The 18,128-nt window shown below is 41.5% G+C and overlaps 1 protein-coding gene across 4 annotated transcripts in view; it reads left to right on the forward strand.

Moving 5' to 3' along the window:
* The window catches only part of chd2 (chromodomain helicase DNA binding protein 2), a 35,629-nt gene that overhangs the window by 8,849 nt on the left and 8,652 nt on the right, over positions 1–18,128 (forward strand). For 3 of the 4 annotated variants that reach the window (XM_088920282.1, XM_088920283.1, XM_088920281.1), the window contains 26 exons: positions 372–458; positions 1,452–1,513; positions 2,630–2,785; positions 3,382–3,528; positions 3,703–3,839; positions 4,230–4,455; positions 5,670–5,770; positions 7,243–7,287; positions 7,871–8,052; positions 8,636–8,760; positions 9,303–9,519; positions 9,751–9,840; positions 10,067–10,257; positions 10,653–10,841; positions 10,957–11,116; positions 11,242–11,394; positions 12,169–12,240; positions 12,949–13,098; positions 13,252–13,400; positions 14,516–14,612; positions 14,829–14,921; positions 15,337–15,507; positions 16,511–16,680; positions 16,787–16,828; positions 17,050–17,189; positions 17,689–17,827. In XM_088920282.1, coding sequence (XP_088776408.1) covers positions 372–458; positions 1,452–1,513; positions 2,630–2,785; positions 3,382–3,528; positions 3,703–3,839; positions 4,230–4,455; positions 5,670–5,770; positions 7,243–7,287; positions 7,871–8,052; positions 8,636–8,760; positions 9,303–9,519; positions 9,751–9,840; positions 10,067–10,257; positions 10,653–10,841; positions 10,957–11,116; positions 11,242–11,394; positions 12,169–12,240; positions 12,949–13,098; positions 13,252–13,400; positions 14,516–14,612; positions 14,829–14,921; positions 15,337–15,507; positions 16,511–16,680; positions 16,787–16,828; positions 17,050–17,189; positions 17,689–17,827 — 3,491 coding nt within the window. The remainder of the gene's footprint in view (positions 1–371; positions 459–1,451; positions 1,514–2,629; positions 2,786–3,381; positions 3,529–3,702; positions 3,840–4,229; positions 4,456–5,669; positions 5,771–7,242; positions 7,288–7,870; positions 8,053–8,635; positions 8,761–9,302; positions 9,520–9,750; positions 9,841–10,066; positions 10,258–10,652; positions 10,842–10,956; positions 11,117–11,241; positions 11,395–12,168; positions 12,241–12,948; positions 13,099–13,251; positions 13,401–14,515; positions 14,613–14,828; positions 14,922–15,336; positions 15,508–16,510; positions 16,681–16,786; positions 16,829–17,049; positions 17,190–17,688; positions 17,828–18,128) is intronic. The other variant, XM_088920284.1, reaches the window with a different exon arrangement.

The following is an 18,128-nucleotide window of genomic DNA, read 5'->3' on the forward strand; positions in this document are numbered from 1 at the left end:
CACCCCCCCGTTACCTGAACAGAGCTGTTTTAGTGCGGAAAAACACATCTTCAGGAGAGTTTCCAAAACGGTCATTTTGAGTGAGTTGCGTGCTCTGAAAAGAGTGGTCGAGTAGCACATCCCTGCATCTCTTCCAAAATATTTAACGGACAGAATATTGCAAATACTTTGAAGACATTTCAACGTAGAACTTTGTGCTATGTACCCTCCCTCCTTTATAGTACAAAAATCCAAATGAATGTTGGATACAAAAAGTTATCCCTTTTGCCACAAATTTTAATCTTTTTAATTGAAAATGTATAGGATACAAATGGAGAGAATAAATTAGTGGGAGGGCAGCAGGCCATCTTATGGTCTGTTTATGTTTACAGATGTGGGAAGAACATCCAGATGTTTATGGGGTCAGGAGATCGAACCGGAGCAGACAAGAGCCTGCTCGACTTAATTTTGGAGCTGAGGTAAGCTGGGAGAAACTGCACTCAGGGCAGCCAGAAATTAGCCCCATATGACAAAAGAAAAGGCTTAAAAAATGACCCAGGTTATTGTGGCTGTTTGGCTTCTAATTTGTAGCATTAAAGAAGTATTAAACGTGACGCACATATGAAAACATAAACAAATCAGTAATAAAGTTCTACCTTGAAATCCCAGTATGAACTGATTAATTGACACCTAAGGTATGACATTTTGATCATGTTTATAATTGCACATTTCTCACTTGATTTTATTTTTTACCCCATACCTTTTTGTGGTATTCCAAGATATGGTGTTTTGTCGTGCTGGATGGAAGTTAATAAAGGATGAAATACACGCACAGGTTGCAAAAGAAAATGATGCATTCTCTTGTGGTCTTTGAAAGGCATTGCAGTGGGGAAAGACGATGGTCATTAGAGAATATTTGGAGTTCTTTCCAAGTTTGTTCTCGGGAGGTGATAGAGGAAACTGTTTTATTTGTTTTGTTATTGAATAATGTAAGGAACATCTGACATGTTTTGCACACTGACACATTGATAAGAAAGATTACAAATGGGAGGAAGCCATTGGGCTCTTGTGGTAGTAGGAGATTGATCCAAAGATCTCTTCTGACAGCAGCCAGGCACTTGGCTTGAACATTATGGGAGAGGAGCTTGTCCATATTCCTAAACCCATCGGGGAAAAAAGTGCCTTCTGTTTTTTCATTCCTAGTCTATTTGGACCAAATGGTGTGCCTTTTTTATCACCATACAGTATATTTATAATGGATGGATTACAAGAATGCCTGTTTGAAGGTTCAGATGTACAGTATGTGTGTTATTATGCTTGTACCTATTTTTGCAGCTATTTTTGTCCTTAAGAAGGGGTATTTTACAGGTGGCTTTTGTTTGGATTTTTCCAGCTTTTAATGATCGTGCATTTGAAAAAAAATTTGTACGTTTTTTCTTAAATAGTGCATTTTCTGTTTAATGGTTCTGCAGGGTAGCAGTGAATCTGAAAATGAAAGTGGTAAAAGAAAAGGACTGCGGCAGAAGAAGAAAGAGTGAGTATGCTAGGAGTAAAGAACAAGATGTCATAAAAAATCACATATTTGTGAGCACTTTTCAGAAACAGTGCTGGATTAAAACTTGCACCCCTTTTTGAAGTTTTGATTTATGTGATGAATTACAAAAATTCAAAACCACTTTTATTTATTTGCTGGACAGATAGCTGTCCATAAAAGACGTTGTAATGGAAAATTATCCTGTTTTCACTAAACAAGTTTGAAATCATTACAATTATTTGAGAACATGCCAGAGAATTCTTAGTGCTTCTCGTTAGAAGCCGGAGCCTGCTTTTGTTACATTAAAGTACATTCCAAAAGTATCACATTTTTCTTAATCCATCCACCTAGCATACATTAGTAAAATCGACCATCCTTAAACAGGATTTTATAATTGTACTTTGTGAATCCAGTAACATTTCATTTTTTGTTGTTTCCTTTGAAGAATAAATGAGGCCGTTCACAGAGTTGGGATCTTATCAGGTGCCATTAGTTTTAGTTTGATGGATGGTTTGTAGCTGTAAGCCCTTAAAAGAATTCCTGCAGTAATATATTTATATAGAGAGTGGAGCAATATGCATTGTTACTTCATTTTTGTTCTAGAATAAATGTATACGTTGAACTGCCATATCTCACGTCTTGTACACAGCTGATAAAAGTGCAGTATGGAAGATCCATCATTGCAAGTGGGAGAATAGGAGATGCTTTATTATGAAAGAAAGATTGTAGATTCTTCAAAACAAAGTCGAAAGGCTGATTTATGTAGGCACAGGCAACACAGACAGTGCAGAAGAGCTCTCTCCAGCTCTGCCTTTGCCAGAGATGCAGTTCTGTTGTGTGTCTCTGACACCGTCTTGCTCCGAATGTTTGCATGAACTCTCTTGTTAAGGAGGAGGAAGAGATGTCAAGGAAGCAAGTCCAGCAAGTGGTTGAGAGTGATAAATGGAGTAGCTTCCCTCCTCTGATCTGAGTCATTATAAATGCTGGAGTCAAAGAGACAGTGTGGGGCAAGTGATGGTGTCGACCCTGAAATGTCCGCACTGTGCCCTGGAACGGGCAGGTTAGAGTGATCAGGCTTTTTTAAAGGGTGAAACTGTGGTATTTCTTTGTTGAAAGAAATACCTGGAAAGATGATGACTCTAATGACGAAGAAGATGATGATGATGGTGGTGATGATGATGATGAGGAGGAGGAGGAGGAGGTGGATTCCAGCAGTTCAGAGAGTGAGCAGGAAGAGAAAAAAGTTAGATCCAGACGCCCACCAGCCAGAAGGTAAGGGTGTAGCGAGGCCTGGCCTTTAGACAGCTCGGCACATTTCACACTCTGAAGGAGCAAGCGTGAGAGGATGTTTCATTCCTTTCCAAAAACAAGAGCTACTAAGGTGATATAATTCACCCATTGCAAAATAAACAGTAGTCAATAAAGGTCTCAAACATTACCTTGGTTTTTTGCAGTACACCTGATGCTTTGTGAAACACTTTCAGTTAGTATTTATGGTATTAAAATTTGTTGTAAAATGTAACAACAGCGCAGAATCCCAAGGTAAGCAATAAAGTAGTTTTCTCGATTTTTAACATTTGTTAAGACTTTAAATTAATATCATGTAGAAGATTTCTGATTAATCTTTTATCATAAAATATTTGCAGGCTTAACTCTGCAATGGACATTGGTTCAGTATATAAGTACTAAATTACAACTAGAAGAAGCTAAAAGCTGTCTTAAGGCCACTTACTATCAGGCAGGAAGTTTAGAACGTGGTCATAATGTATTGTCTTGCGTGATTTAGAACTCAGAAAATGAGACATTACTGAACCATACAGAATACCTGAAGGGTGGAAATGTTTTTTTGCCTGCCTTTCTTTCTTTAGATCACAGACCAGGACCTCAGCCAAAAAGCAACAGTCCCAGCGGGGCAAGAAACGAAAGAAACAGGAGTCGTCCGATGAAGATGAGGAGGAGGAGGACGACGACACCCCCAAGAGACAAACACGACGGCAGGCAGCCAAAAACGTCAGGTATTTCTGATGAGCTGTTGTGGGGCTTTGTGTCTTCGCAGTCCCAGGTGTGCAGTAGACCCTGAGGGGACGTTATCAAGCTGTGCTATGAGAATTGTTAGAAGGACGTGATGCTTCTCAAGGAGCTTGTGTCACTCGGTCTCCAGTACAGCATCAGGATGTTTCTTCTCACAGCTACAAGGAGGACGAGGATGACTTTGAGACCGACTCCGATGACCTGATTGAAATGGCTGGGGAGGGAGCAGAAGAGCAGCCGGATGACAGCGAGACCATTGAAAAAGTCATGGATGTCAGAACTGGAAAAAAAGGAGGTATTGATACCTGTAACAAACAGCATCCCGGTTATTTTGGAAGGTACTGATGGCTGATAGGCCATTTATGAATGTATGTTGTATTTTTTTTAGAACATACAATTAAGGGTTAGGTGTATGATTTTTTCTGGTAGGTAACCTTGTGAGGATCAGTGGCACGAAATGTAGTGTTTTCTCATAATTAGTAGTGAAACACTTTGAACTCAGGCCCGGTTAAGAGGAAAGATATCTATTTGTAATATTGAATCTATAAACCTGGCCATGATTTCTTTGACATAGGAAGGTAAATTTGATATAAGCAACTGCTTATGTGTTCTAATAGTGTAGATATCATCAAAGTGCAACAACTCAGTAAGATGGTGTTTTTCGCCTGTTAACCCCTTCATGCAGTCACGGGTGCCTCAACGACAGTATATGCTGTGGAGGCGAACGGAGATCCATGTGCAGACTTCGACCCGGAGAAGGATGAGGGCGAAACTCAGTATCTCATTAAGTGGAAAGGCTGGTCCTACATCCACAACACCTGGGAGAGCATAGACTCGCTCACACAGCAGAAAGTTAAGGGCCTGAAGAAACTGGAAAACTTCAAAAAAAAGAATGAAGAAATAAACTATTGGTATGTTGTTATTCTAGGTCTTTGGACCATTTGCACACCATGTGCACACAGAAAAATGAAATGGCTGTGCTGGTCAGAAATTGTGGTTGACAAGTGCAAAGTATAGGCACTACCAGGGTTACATAACAGTTAAAAACACATTTGACTTCATCTGAAAACATGGTAAATTAAACAATTCCAGTTTGCCTAAATGTATATGGTGGCATTTACTTAAGTAGAAACTACTTACAGCCACGCAATGGTTCCTTCGATAACTACCACTGTTTATAATCCTTTGAGTTTTTATTTATAGGGTCTTATTTCATCAATATCTTTTTCAGTTTATTGCAGAATACAGTGTATTCATTATAGGAAAATATGATGTTCATGTTAGATGAGCAGAGGGGCATAGAATAGGGTAGGAGTATAAAATGGTAAACATTGACATGGCTTAAAAGTGAAATGTGGCGTCTGTAAAATTTGACTTGGAAAACAGTCTCCAGAGCCAAACTCTTAGGTAAGAAGAAGACTGTGTTGTGACATGGTGGATATTCTGCTTTAGCAAAAAGTCTATTAGAACGGTTCCCTCCTCTGGTTTAGAAATGGAAATTACATCTCTTTTAGTCCAATACAAATATTGCTCTTGACTTCCAGACAATTCTTCTGACAAATACTAGTTCCTTCTTAACTCTGCGTGCAGATCACATTGGCACATTTCTAAGGTGGAATGTCCCCCGCACAACCTGTACTTATTCGCTCGTACGTCCCATTACATTACTACAGTGACTAGTGAGCAGGAAGGTCTGCATCATGTCACAATTCTCGCAAACCTTTGACAACATATCAACTATGCAGTGCTTTCACAAAGTTCACGGTTTTGTGTTTGATTCTGAATTTGTAAAATTTTGAAATACCTATTATTAATTTAGTTACCGAGATTTAATAACCCATCTGAGAATTGGGTCTGAAATTCCCACTTTAATTGTTTGAAGACTTTAATTTGCAGTTGCTTGTTGTTCTCACTCATTTTGGACCGACAAAACAACGGAGTTGGACATGAGCCCGTACCCCACTCTTCACCCCTATGAAGGCTGACAGCTTGGGAGATTTGCTTTTCATTATTCATACAAACATCCTTAACATAAAACACTGGATGTGTTACCGCAGTACCCTGTTTTTTATTATAAGTGGCTGAGATCTCCCTGATATCCGTTTGTATTATGATTCTTTTTCAGGTTGTCCAAAGCTAGCCCAGAAGATGTGGAGTATTATAACTGCCAGCAGGAGCTGACTACAGACTTGAATAAGCAGTTCCAAATAGTGGAGCGAGTAATCGGTAAGGGGTGGAAGAAGCGTGAAGGGGTCTATAGTCTTAATGTATGGGAACAAGTAATAGGTTTATTCCATGCTGAAAAAAAGAAGAAAGAGAACACAACGTTTCGGCCGTGGAGCCTTCTTCAGGTGTGAGAGAGACAGGGCAGTAGGCAAAGGTAAAGTAGCGGGAGAACAAAGGTTGGGAGGGAGGAGGAGTGAGAGGCGGGAGCAGGGGACAGAAAGAGAGGCCAATCAAGAGGTGTGAAGTCAGAATGGGTGCAGAGAGGTGTGAAATGAAACTTCCAATGAATGGAGAAAATTTAAAAGAACACTAGTCTGTCGTTAAGGGAAGGGAGAAGGTGTGATCCTAGCTGCAGAATAATTTTAGTTTCGGTGGTCTTTCTGATGTATGAGTTTGGAAAACCGTCTTTGAGAACACAGACGGAGAGATTAGAGTGGTCGTGGCCGTCAGAGGTGAAATGAGAAACAATGGGCTTGGAGAGATCTTTAATCTTTACAGCCCTGACGTGTTCTCTGAAACGGTCTCCGAGTCTCCTTCCTGTTTCTCCAATGTAGATGGCTGGGCATTTACTGCAAGAGATACAGTAAACAAGGTTGCTGGAGGTACAAGATGCTGTCTGGGTGATCCGGAATTGTCCTGAGGGGCCTTGAATGAGTGTGGTGGTGGCTGTGTATTTGCAGGTGATACAGCGAGCTCTGTTGCAAGGGAAAGTGCCTGGTGTGGATGGTTGTTGAGGGCGGTCAAGGGAGCTGTGAACAAGGAGGTTACGCAGATTAGGTGGTCGGCGATATGAGATAATAGGGCGATCAGAAAAGAGGGCCCCAATGGAGGGATCATCCTGTAGGATGGAAAAGTTGTGGTTAATGGTCCTGGGGATAGGAAGTGTGTTAGGGTGGTAAGGAAGCACCAGAGGAATGCGGTTGTTACGGCGGGAGTTCCTGATCGGGTTGATGGTCCGGGGGGTGTTTTTGGCTCGGGCAAGGGCCCTGTCAATCACACTGCTGGGGTATCCTCTGTTGATGAAAAATGAGTACATTTCGAGGGCTTGGAGTCTTGGAGTCTATAGTCTTAATGTATGGCACCTAACAGAAGGTCACTAGTTGTGTTGCTTACATGTGAGAACTTCCCATAGTGGGGTGTGTAACAGCAGCGCCCTTTGTGAGTGTTAAGATTTTAGGGTACTGTTTTAAAAACATATCCTTTGTGTCTCGTTTTCTGGGTTAGAAAGGCATGTCAATGGTAGCTCCTGCCAAGCAATCGTCTTAATTTGTTGTTTTTATCAATACACTATAGTTACATATCTGAACTGTCTGTAAAAAGCTTGACATTACAATTCTGTTTCAAGTTTTGAAAAGTACATTAAAACTGTTTTTTAATGCTAGTTAGTAGTCCCTTTCAGAGATGTTACTGCAGTGCATGGCTGTATGTTTTTTTTTTAAAGGTTAAGCTCTATCTTCTTTTCTCTCAAGCAGCAGTGAAGACTGGGAAATCATCACAGTGCCACTCAGATTTCCCATGTAAGCTCTCTTTCAGATCAGTTGACATTTTGATACCCATCTGTTCATGTAAGACTTGAGTAAGACAGACTGTGATTAGAACTGCAGTTAAACACTAACACATGCTCAGTTAAAGATAATGCATGTTGTGAAGTACATTACATCTAGCTTTTTTTTTATTTGTATGAGCTTAACATGCAGAAGTTACATAGTTATATTGACACAGTCAGGTGCCTCAGCCAGCCATGGCTGGCATCATCCAAATCGGTGAAGTTGCCGGGGCACCTGAAGTGAGGGCAGGAGTATAGAATGTGGTCGGCCGTCTATGTCCAGCACATAAGAAGTTTATAATATATCAAGTCCTTATTTAAAGAAAGTAAATCTGTGTGTTGTTGCTTTGCATAATAATGTGAAATACTCTTTCCTAAATGGTGTAAAAGGCTCAAAACAAAGCGGACAGTTACATTTTTTTAGTTCTTAAAAAGGCATAAAACCTTAGGTATTAGAAATACTCTTTGGAAGAACAGTAGCATTTACTGACAGCAGCCATTTGCAGCAAAAAAATTGCACTTCCTTTTCTGAAAGGAAAATTATTTTTTCACAGCCCACAGCCACAAGACCTCCTCCTCCTCCAATGAGCCAGAATACTTGTGCAAATGGATGGGGCTTCCTTATGTGGAGTGTAGCTGGGAAGATGGAGCCCTTATTGGAAAAAAGTTCCAGCATTGTATAGACAGCTTTAACAGCAGGAACAGCTGCAAAACTATCCCTTCTAAAGACTGCAAAGTGAGTGAAAGGTCCTGAATATATAGTTTAAGGTTGGTTGCTTTTCAGACTTGTTATATCCAATCCCAGTCACTGAATTACTAGGGTTGGTGTCATGTCCATAATGGCGTGCTGGTATTCCAGTACACTGGCATCCATTTAAGCTTGAATGCTTAATGACCATTTTTTGCCACATTGTCTAACAATTTCCAATCATAATCTGTGTGCTGCTTAAAGATTAACCCAGGGCAGGGGAGAGACAGAGCAAGACTAGGTACAGACCAAATGAAAACTCTAGAGCCACGTGTGTGTTGCAAATAGCAATCCAGTTGCTTTTGTTGGCAAGGGTTCTCTTCCTTGTGCCAGAGGATGCTAACCATCAAGAAAGGAGTTTTGAATTTTTGATTGGCTGGCCCAAGCCAAAGTGACCTTGTCTTATGTTTTGCTCACCAGATGGAGGAAGCATCATTTGAACTTGCTATATAATATTTTTATCTTCCTTCAACACTACCTTTGCAAAAAATCATCCTTATTATATAACTCCCATGCATAATACCATCTCACTTTATGCAGTTAATACAAAGGGCTTACATTTCTAATCCAGGTGTTGAAACAGAGGCCACGTTTTGTTACGTTGAAGAAGCAGCCATCCTACATCGGAGGAGAGAACCTGGAGCTTAGAGATTACCAGTTAGATGGGTTGAACTGGCTGGCTCACTCGTGGTGCAGGTAAAAAAAAAACAATAAGGCTTAAGTTTGCTTACTATCATGGCTCTTCGGATTGCTTTATAAATGTGAGAGCATTGTCACAGTCGTTCGCTGATACCCTATAAGTTGTCAGTGGGCAGTTCTGGTGTTAAACAGGCTTTATGAAGTAAGGCCTTATGCTGTACATTCCAGGGCACAGAATAAAGAGGGACAGCTGTGTTTGCTTTTCAGTGCCTTGGGTTATGTTGCTTTCACTCTGTATTCTTTTTGTGAAGCATTGTACATTACACTTGTAATCCCTGCCTTGTGTAAAGAAATCTGATAAATGCACACATGATATATTTTGACTGATTTCCTCATTTTTATGTTGTTTTGGAGGCTTTGTTTTAAATGTTTTTTTCACCATTTTCTTTGATTGCTTAGATTCACATCTGGGTAAAAGATAGTCGCGAGTATCAGTAATTGTGTAAGGACACAGTCGTGTGCCTGAGAGGAACTAAAACATTTCTATGCTAATCTGAAAGGGCTCGGACCACGATTTGATTTTTTTCTCTGATTTCCAGGTGCAACAGTGTGATCCTGGCTGATGAGATGGGGCTGGGGAAAACGATTCAGACCATCTCCTTCCTGTCCTACCTGTTCCACCAGCACCAGCTGTATGGTCCCTTCCTGCTGGTGGTGCCTCTGTCCACCCTGACCTCCTGGCAGAGGGAGTTTGACATCTGGGCGCCGGACATGAATGTAGTGGTGTACCTCGGGGACGTCATGAGCAGGAAAACGGTACGACTCTGTCTGGGCTTGTTCTTCCAGTACGCCGGCTGCAGTCTTCTGCTGTTTTCGTTTCCGTTTTAGAACACAACCAATATTTTCTGGCCTCACTGGTGACAGTGTGACTTAGACTTGCAATATCTCAGCCATGCCTAAGAATTTACTGCACCCTTTTGACAGGCGTAAACAGGTAAAAGGTTTCTTTATATATCTCTATAAATCTCTTGATTTTTTTCTATTCAGATCCGTGACTATGAATGGATACACCCGCAGACAAAGAGACTGAGGTTCAATGCACTTTTAACCACATATGAAATTCTACTGAAGGACAAGGTATGTCACGACACCTGGTAGATCGCCACTGAAATCGGCTAAGCGCAGTGCTGCCTGGCACTGTATGTTGTGCTCTTTTCCCACAGCTTTTGGTGAATTCCTGTGTATTTTTACAGCCTGCTTTGATATAGAAGGGACAGTGTAAACCATCCCACAAAACAACTTTAAATTTCCATTGAGAGATTAACTATGTGAAGAAAACAGACCTGGTGGTATTCCTCCGCAGGCTGTGCTGGGTAGCATAAACTGGGCCTTCCTGGGAGTTGATGAAGCCCACAGACTGAAGAATGACGACTCCCTGCTGTACAAAACCTTGATCGACTTCCGGTCCAACCATCGGCTACTCATCACAGGGACGCCCCTGCAGAACTCGTTAAAGGAGCTCTGGTCACTGCTGCACTTTCTCATGCCTGAAAAGTAAGTCTTCATTAGCTGATGGAGCCTGTTGCTCCCCTGTACTGAGTTTGCCAGTGAGAAACCGGAGCCCAGTTCCTTAAATAAGAAATGAAGAGAAGTCTGGGAAGAGGTGAGGTAAAAGCTTAGGATATAATGTCAACTGAAAGCTGGCGTTTTCAGAAATAAAACATCCTATTGAGGCAAAGTGTTTTTCCTGAAGCTCCCTTCAAGGTTACTTTTCTTTGCGTTTCACAAGGATTTAAAGGATTTCAGCTGGAAATGGAAACGCGGTGCTCTGTAACTTAAACGGGCTTCTGTCCTGAAAGAATGGATCGCTCAGAAACTCGGTTAGGAGGTGGGTCGGGATGGCAAGCTCAAGGTTTTCCCCAGCTGATCTTTGCTTATTTTGCTGCCAGGTTTGATTCGTGGGAGGACTTTGAGGATGAACATGGAAAAGGGAGGGATAATGGCTACCAGAGTCTCCACAAAGTCCTGGAGCCTTTCCTCTTGCGCCGGGTCAAGAAGGACGTGGAGAAGTCCTTACCGGCGAAGGTGGAGCAGATCCTGAGGGTGGAGATGTCAGCCCAGCAGAAGCAGTATTACAAGTATGGCTTGCTCTGGCCGAAGAGCGGTTTTCGTGTCTGCCACTGCCCATAATGCTACGTGGAGTTAATGATCTTTTTACCCCCCCCCCCTCCTTTGTGTCATTGGCTTTAACAGGTGGATCCTGACCAGGAATTACAGGGCTCTCTCCAAAGGCGCGAGGGGCAGCACGTCGGGTTTCCTGAACATCGTCATGGAGCTGAAGAAGTGCTGTAACCACTGCTACCTGATCAAGCAGCAGGAAGACGAATATACATCTCAACAGGAACGTCTGCAGGTAGGGTTGTCGCCTTCTTTTTCTCCCCTTAGTGATTCTAGGAGTTTTTAATATCTTGAATAGCCTGTGCCTAAGTTTGGAGCCGGATCGCCCTGACCTCGAGTTTTTTTCTCTCTGCCGCTCAGAGCCTGGTCCGCTGCAGCGGGAAGCTGGTGCTCCTTGACAAGCTCCTGACGAGGCTGCGGGAGAGAGGCAACCGTGTCCTCATCTTCTCCCAGATGGTTCGGATGCTGGACATCTTGGCAGAGTACCTGGCCATCAAGCACTACCCCTTCCAGGTACGAAGAGTTCCTGCCCCCAGGGGGCAGGCGTTGTGAGAGGACGGGGATCAGACACCTTCAGGAAGGGAGGCTTGGGGACACGATGATCAATGAATGCACACGAGAGTTAAAAGTGGTGTGCTTGTTTTGGGTATTTTAGAAATCAATTTCTTTATTGTTAGATATGTCTGGAGCTAGGTCAGGTAGTATCAAGCTTCAAGTTAGGTGGATAAATGTTTTTTGCAGCGTGTTATGGAAATCATTTCCTTTCAGGACTTTGGTGTTTATATATATATAAACTATTTTATTGTCATATAATGTATGTATGTACGTTTCACTTTGTTAGAAGCAGGATATGGATATTTTCAAAGCAGCAGTGGATTTGTCATGTAATTTCTATTAGATCAATTCTTCAGATGTTCCCTGAAGTACCAAAGCTATCACATGTCAGAGTTGGTTGCTGTACAAGCATGCTTGTTGGAGTTAGAGTGATAGTCTCTGTGGTTATTTTTACTCTGAGGTTATTTTTAATAGGAACTGGCTGGGTACTAGAAGACTGCAGCTTGTTATTTCAGAAAATTGAATAACAGGAGTTAGGAACCTGTTGTTGCAAAAGCTTTGAAAATAATTAGCCAATGTAAAAAAAAAGCTTTCAGGGGGTATACGTTAAACGCAAGTTTAGAGATGTATTGTTTTGTGCATTAGCGGGTGATTTAAAAACAGAAAAGCTGCCACAGGTCAAATGTAAGGAAGCAGAGAAGTGAGTGCTAATCCTGGCTTGTTTTGTTTCAGCGCCTAGATGGGTCTATAAAAGGAGAAATCCGAAAACAAGCACTTGATCACTTTAATGCTGAAGGCTCGGAGGTATGTATGCAGTTTGCTGGGGTAGATCTTTCAGCTGTCTAAGAGGGGTTACAGTGACTTGCATTTTATAACTACTCTGGGCAGACAAGACGTGATTTACTAAATGCAAGAAGAAAATCACTGTAAAGTTTAAATATTAAATTTCTTTTCAGGGTGTACATTGCCTTGAATGCTGTAATGCAAGGCTAATGTAACATTCCAGTAGAAATCCTCAGAAGCTAATACAAATTGTGCATTAAATGCAGAGTAGGGTCAACTCGGAAAAACAACGCTTAATATATATGGTTATATAAATTCATGTTGACAATCACATATTTCTAATATTTCTAATTAATAACGTGATACGACATTATTTTAAGAATTAATGTATGCATTTGGTTGCATGAGTACAAAATAAATGTAAACATTTTCATTATTGCATATGTTTTGTGAAAATTCATATGAAACAGAGAGAGAAACCAACATTTTTAGTGCAAGGTATTGCAGATTTTAAAGAGTGAATCCGTAGGGCAGAGTCTCTTGTATTCAGCGCTCAAGAGCATGCCACAGAATAGTTCATTCACTCAGAGGAGCTGCTCTGTCGATAGGAAGAATGCAGTGTTAGGGAAAGTGTGCCATTTGTAATTTAGTTTTGAAAGGTGGGTTGAATCAGTGTCTTGGATAATAAACTTGCGGTATGGAATTAGCAGACATCCCTTTCTTCCACAGGACTTCTGCTTCCTGTTGTCCACTCGAGCTGGGGGCCTGGGCATTAACCTGGCCTCTGCTGACACCGTGGTCATCTTTGACTCTGACTGGAACCCCCAGAACGACCTGCAGGCTCAGGCCCGGGCACACAGGATCGGTCAGAAGAAACAGGTACCGCCTGGCTTCCTTTCCCTTCCGCTTTGACTGGTGATGCCCATTGAACACAGCTGCGTGTGGCTGCTGCAGCCCAGCTTCACCAGGTGCTGTTGCCCCCTGGTCGGTACTGAAGGAGATGTGAATGCTCAGAACTGTATCTATTTCTAGGTAAATATTTATCGGCTGGTAACAAAGGGGACAGTAGAGGAAGACATCATTGAACGAGCCAAGAAAAAGATGGTTTTAGACCATCTGGTCATCCAAAGAATGGACACTACTGGACGCACGGTGTTGGACAACAACTCGGGAAATTCGAAGTAAGAGAAGGATCCATCTGTGTAGTTAATATTCATTGCTATCAAAAGCTTGCCTCCTACTTTTGTAGATAAATGTAATTAGAAATGTGCTAATATTTATGCTTCTTATTGTTTATATGCATTGCATTGGTTGAAAGCATAAATTAATATAAATTAAAGAGTAATTTAATTGCAATAATATCACAGATGATTTAGATACAAGTTATTGCTGTCACATCCCAGTAGTACAATTTGAATTAGCATTGTAATACAAGGAAGAGCAGCAGTTCAGTATTGCGGTTAAAAAACACATTGAATGTGATGAAAATAAGGTAATGGAAATATCCCAGACTTTAACTGTTGGATTCATTAAAACAGTGACTTACTGCCCTGGTTCGGACACATGCTGTAGTATTTGTATTTACTTAATGCTCCAAATTTAATCTCTGATCAGAGATTTTTTTTGTGAACCTGCTTTCGGGTTGTAGAATGTTGTTGTGCTGGGTTAGTAATGAGCGACTTATCAATCCTGTACCATTTGCTGGTTGTCGGACCTCGTACAACAGCCCTGTTTTCAGACTGCACTCACTGCAGTGGTTTGTTATACAGACGCACCTTTCTTTAAGGAAGCACTCCACGTTTAAACAGGCAGCTGAACTTGGACCTCCAATACTTATGCTTGTACTGCACAGCATACTGTAGAACTGCTTGGGTGTCTTATTCTGGGGATGAGCGATGAAACAGCAGTCCCACCTCTGTCTCGGCTGCATTCATTGAACTAATGTGTTCAGACAGGTGTGAGAGCAGTTCAGACAGCTGTAGGAAGCAGCAGGCTAAGAAGCAAGTATGGGGAGAGATCTGGTTGTGTTAGCTAAATGTCTTGGCAGTGGTTAGATCTGGTATCCTTAAAAGGACTGAGGGCATGAAACCAGTTTTAGCAAGGTAAAATCACGTGGATAGAGCAATTAAAAAATATAATTAGTCTGAGTAAGTGAGCTATGCCAAAATGAAAGAGATGGCACAGGACCTTCGTTGAAAACTGTTATCTTAATGGACTTCCTAACTATCAGTTAGAACTGTTTTTATGATCAGAAATTCCAGAAAATCTAAAGGTTTGTCATGTCTGCTTTTTACAGTTCAAATCCATTTAACAAGGAAGAGCTGAATGCCATTTTGAAATTTGGAGCACAGGATCTTTTCAAGGAACCAGAGGGGGAAGAGTCTGAGCCACAGGTGTGTTTGTCACTATATGCTACTACAGCCACCATGCTGAACCACATATGGAGGCTTACTGAAGGCCACACAGGAAATTCGGGTGCCATGTGCCACTATGAGTTTTAACCGATCAGCTAGTATTGAAATGTGTATTATTATTATTATTATTATTATTATTATTATTATTATTATTATTTTAAATTTCTGAACAATTCTTAACAATCTGACTTACAGGAAATGGACATAGAGGAGATCTTGCGCTTGGCTGAGACCAGAGAGAGTGACCAAGCAGTGAATGCCACAGATGAGCTGCTCTCACAGTTTAAGGTATTAAAGAAATAAGGTGGATAAGCTTCTGTGCAGTTGATTTTTCCCAACAAATCATAACCAGGCACGATTCATGGAAATCGGCTACGTAGCTGCGTTATACTATACCGTTTGAGAATGTTAATTTTGCATCAGTGTCTTAAGGCTAAGCTAATTTTCTTTCGAATTTCCAATTAAATCTCAACCACAGTATAAAGCTTAATAAAGATTACAGTGTGGCATATTTTAGAGGTATTATGTCACAATTAAATTTTTCTGCCACCTGAAGAAGACTCAAGAGCTGAAGCATTGTTTCTTCTTTTTTCTTTTCAGCGTGGATTTAGTAGTTGCTAGATTGTATGTGCAAAGCTCTGGTTGTTAAAGCTCTGTTTTTCTTTTTTTTTTACTTGGCCCTGGTCTGCCATCTTTTCATCAGGTGGCCAATTTTTCCACAATGGAAGAGACAGCCCCTGAGCTGGAGGAGAAGCCCTCCACAGACTGGGACGACATCATCCCCGAGGACCAGAGGCGGAAGATGGAGGAGGAGCAGAAGCAGAAGGAAATAGACATGTACATGCTGCCCAGGAGCCGGAGCTCCACTAAGAAGGTGAGCAGGAAGTGCCAGATGCTGCCGCTGCTGACTGTGGTCAGTAGGATTCCACACAGGTGGCATTGCCAGCCGGTGCTTAAGGCTAGGCCCTTACAGTCCTACTGGCTTGGACAGCCAGAGTTTATGGGAGTTTCTGTGGCCTTAAGTGAATAGGGAGTCAAACACTGTAACCCTCGAACCCAGCTGGTTTGCTAGTCCATTGCAGGTTAGCCTTCAGCTGGTGGATTAAAGCAGTCAGTAGTTTGCTGAAGGACACTACAGAAGTGTTATGGGGTCCTGAACCCATAGTCTTTCAGCAATGCCTGTAGAGCCATAACCACTGCTTAGGTACTGTTGGGAGGGTCTTTGTAAATTTTGTACTAAGTATTTTATAAGGTGGACATACAGAACTGGTTTGAACTGGAGTGGAAGAATGCTGGACTCAAGGGCTACTATATAATTATATACTGTGTTATATTGGAACACATGCTATAAGTAACCAGTTGTGTTAAAAGAAGTTATCTCTGGCAAATAGGGAAGGGGAAGATAAGCGTGATGCCAGTCTGATCAGCAGAGATAACCGAAAATTATTTAAGGACTGTTTAATTGCTTTGAGAAAAATGCCCCGGAATCTCTGTGTGTTTCTCTCCCATGCACGTGAAATAGATAGTTCTTTTAACTTCTGAGACACTGACTGTCTTTTAAGGGAAGCGGAAATATTTCTCCAACAGTACCTACCCAACTCCTGCCAGTAGCAGTATTAAATGGAGGCATACACAATAATTTTCTAAATTACAAGTATGTTAATGAAGACGGGCTGTGACAGTTACCTCTAATTTTTTTTAAAGTTTCATGTGACACATAGGACAAGTATGGGTCTTGTCTTCTCAGACTGTTGTTTATCATCACATGACGGTGAGGCTCTTAGTGTGCTTGATTACTTCACCCTGTGTCTGGGATGGAGTTTAAAAGTCGTACATTTATCATCATTAAACTTGCCCACTGCTGTGATTTGTGTTAGGCTCAAGCGAATGACAGCGATTCTGACATCGGTACCAAGCTGAAACAAAGGTCTTCTGGATCAGAAAGCGAAACGGACGACAGCGACGATGACAAACGGCCGAAGAGGAGGGGAAGACCCCGGGCCCGGAAGAACAACGTGGAGGGGTTCACGGACACCGAGATCCGCAGGTGCGAGCCGTGCGCCTCGCTTCTTTCGCACTGCGAAAGGCGGAGTGAAAATCGAGATAGAAGTAAATGAAGATGAAGTGTTTTACTTTTGCTTTTTCTTTGTCAGGTTCATCAAGGCTTACAAGAAATTCGGAGCTCCTCTTGAAAGGCGAGTATGGGAAATGTACAAAGCTATTTTTTGGGGGGTAATTTAACAGCTAGAATGTCATTACGTCTGGCTTTGCTTTGACATTTAGAGTAGTAGGCCCAGTTCAGCATGGAATTCTGTTTTAATTAGCATGTACATTTAAATCCTAATGGGAAATACAATTTTGCCATTATTATATTTTAGCTTTTGTTTGTGTTTAATAAAAGCGATTCTCTTTCTAGACTGGAGGCCATTGCTCGTGATGCTGAGTTGGTGGACAAGTCTATTGCTGACCTGAAGCGTTTGGGGGAGCTTATTCATAACAGCTGTGCAGCAGCTGTACAGGAGCACGAAGAGCAGCTGAAGGAAAACCCTAGCGAGGGTAAGAGCCAGTCTCACTAACGAACCCTTGTCATCAAATCACATCTCGCTTTCCAGGGTTAAAGCAATCTGGAACCTTCTGTGCTCTGCGTTGGCCAGTGTTGTCACACCTTCTATCAAAGTGCTTCACTTAAGGAGGCAGCACTTCCTCTCTGGTAGGCCAGGACTACTCACCTGTAGAGAGCAGTGTGGAATAATGGTCAGGATTCTGGACTCATAACTGATTGTGGGTTCGAATCCCAGGGGAAACACTGCTGCTGTACTTTCGAGCCAATTAAAGAGCAGTTACTAGGTAATTAGCTTTGGAATATACAGTACTGAAGAATATTTTGATCATTTACCAGGCTTTCCTGACTGAAGATATTTTTTTAAATGTACATAACTATCATTCTAGTTTTTTTTAAATTTATTTCTTTGGAACAGATTAACGTCTAAAGATTTTTCATCCTCTTTTGACTTAGCATTATATTTTAACAGCATGTATTTCCATCTTTCCGTAGCTAAAGGCCCAGGGAAGCGGAGGGGTATTACCATTAAAATTTCAGGAGTCCAGGTCAATGCCAAATCCATCATTCAGCACGAGGAGGAGTTTGAGCCATTGCACAAAGCCATACCTGCTGAACCCGAGGAAAGGAAAAAGTAAGACATTCATCTTTCATTTAAGATTAATTCCTTTGTAATCTTTCTGAAGAATCTCTGATGACCTGTTGGTGACCCATAATTTACAGAAAATGTGTTGGTTCATCTTGGCGGTAGGTTTTTTAAACTTCATGGCATTCGAGAAATAATATTGCAATGTTTGATCTTTGCTTTCCCACATCTTTTCCCACTGGTAACTGAATAGAAGTGAATAGAAAATAGGCTTTGGGAGTGTACCTGCAGGATATGAGGCACACAAGGACACAAGAAGAAAACCTTTGAGCCATCTTGTTTGTTTGGT

The sequence above is a fragment of the Atractosteus spatula genome, chromosome 7, assembly GCF_055471065.1.
Source record: "Atractosteus spatula isolate fAtrSpa1 chromosome 7, fAtrSpa1.hap1, whole genome shotgun sequence".
Classification (NCBI taxonomy): Eukaryota; Metazoa; Chordata; class Actinopteri; order Semionotiformes; family Lepisosteidae; genus Atractosteus; species Atractosteus spatula.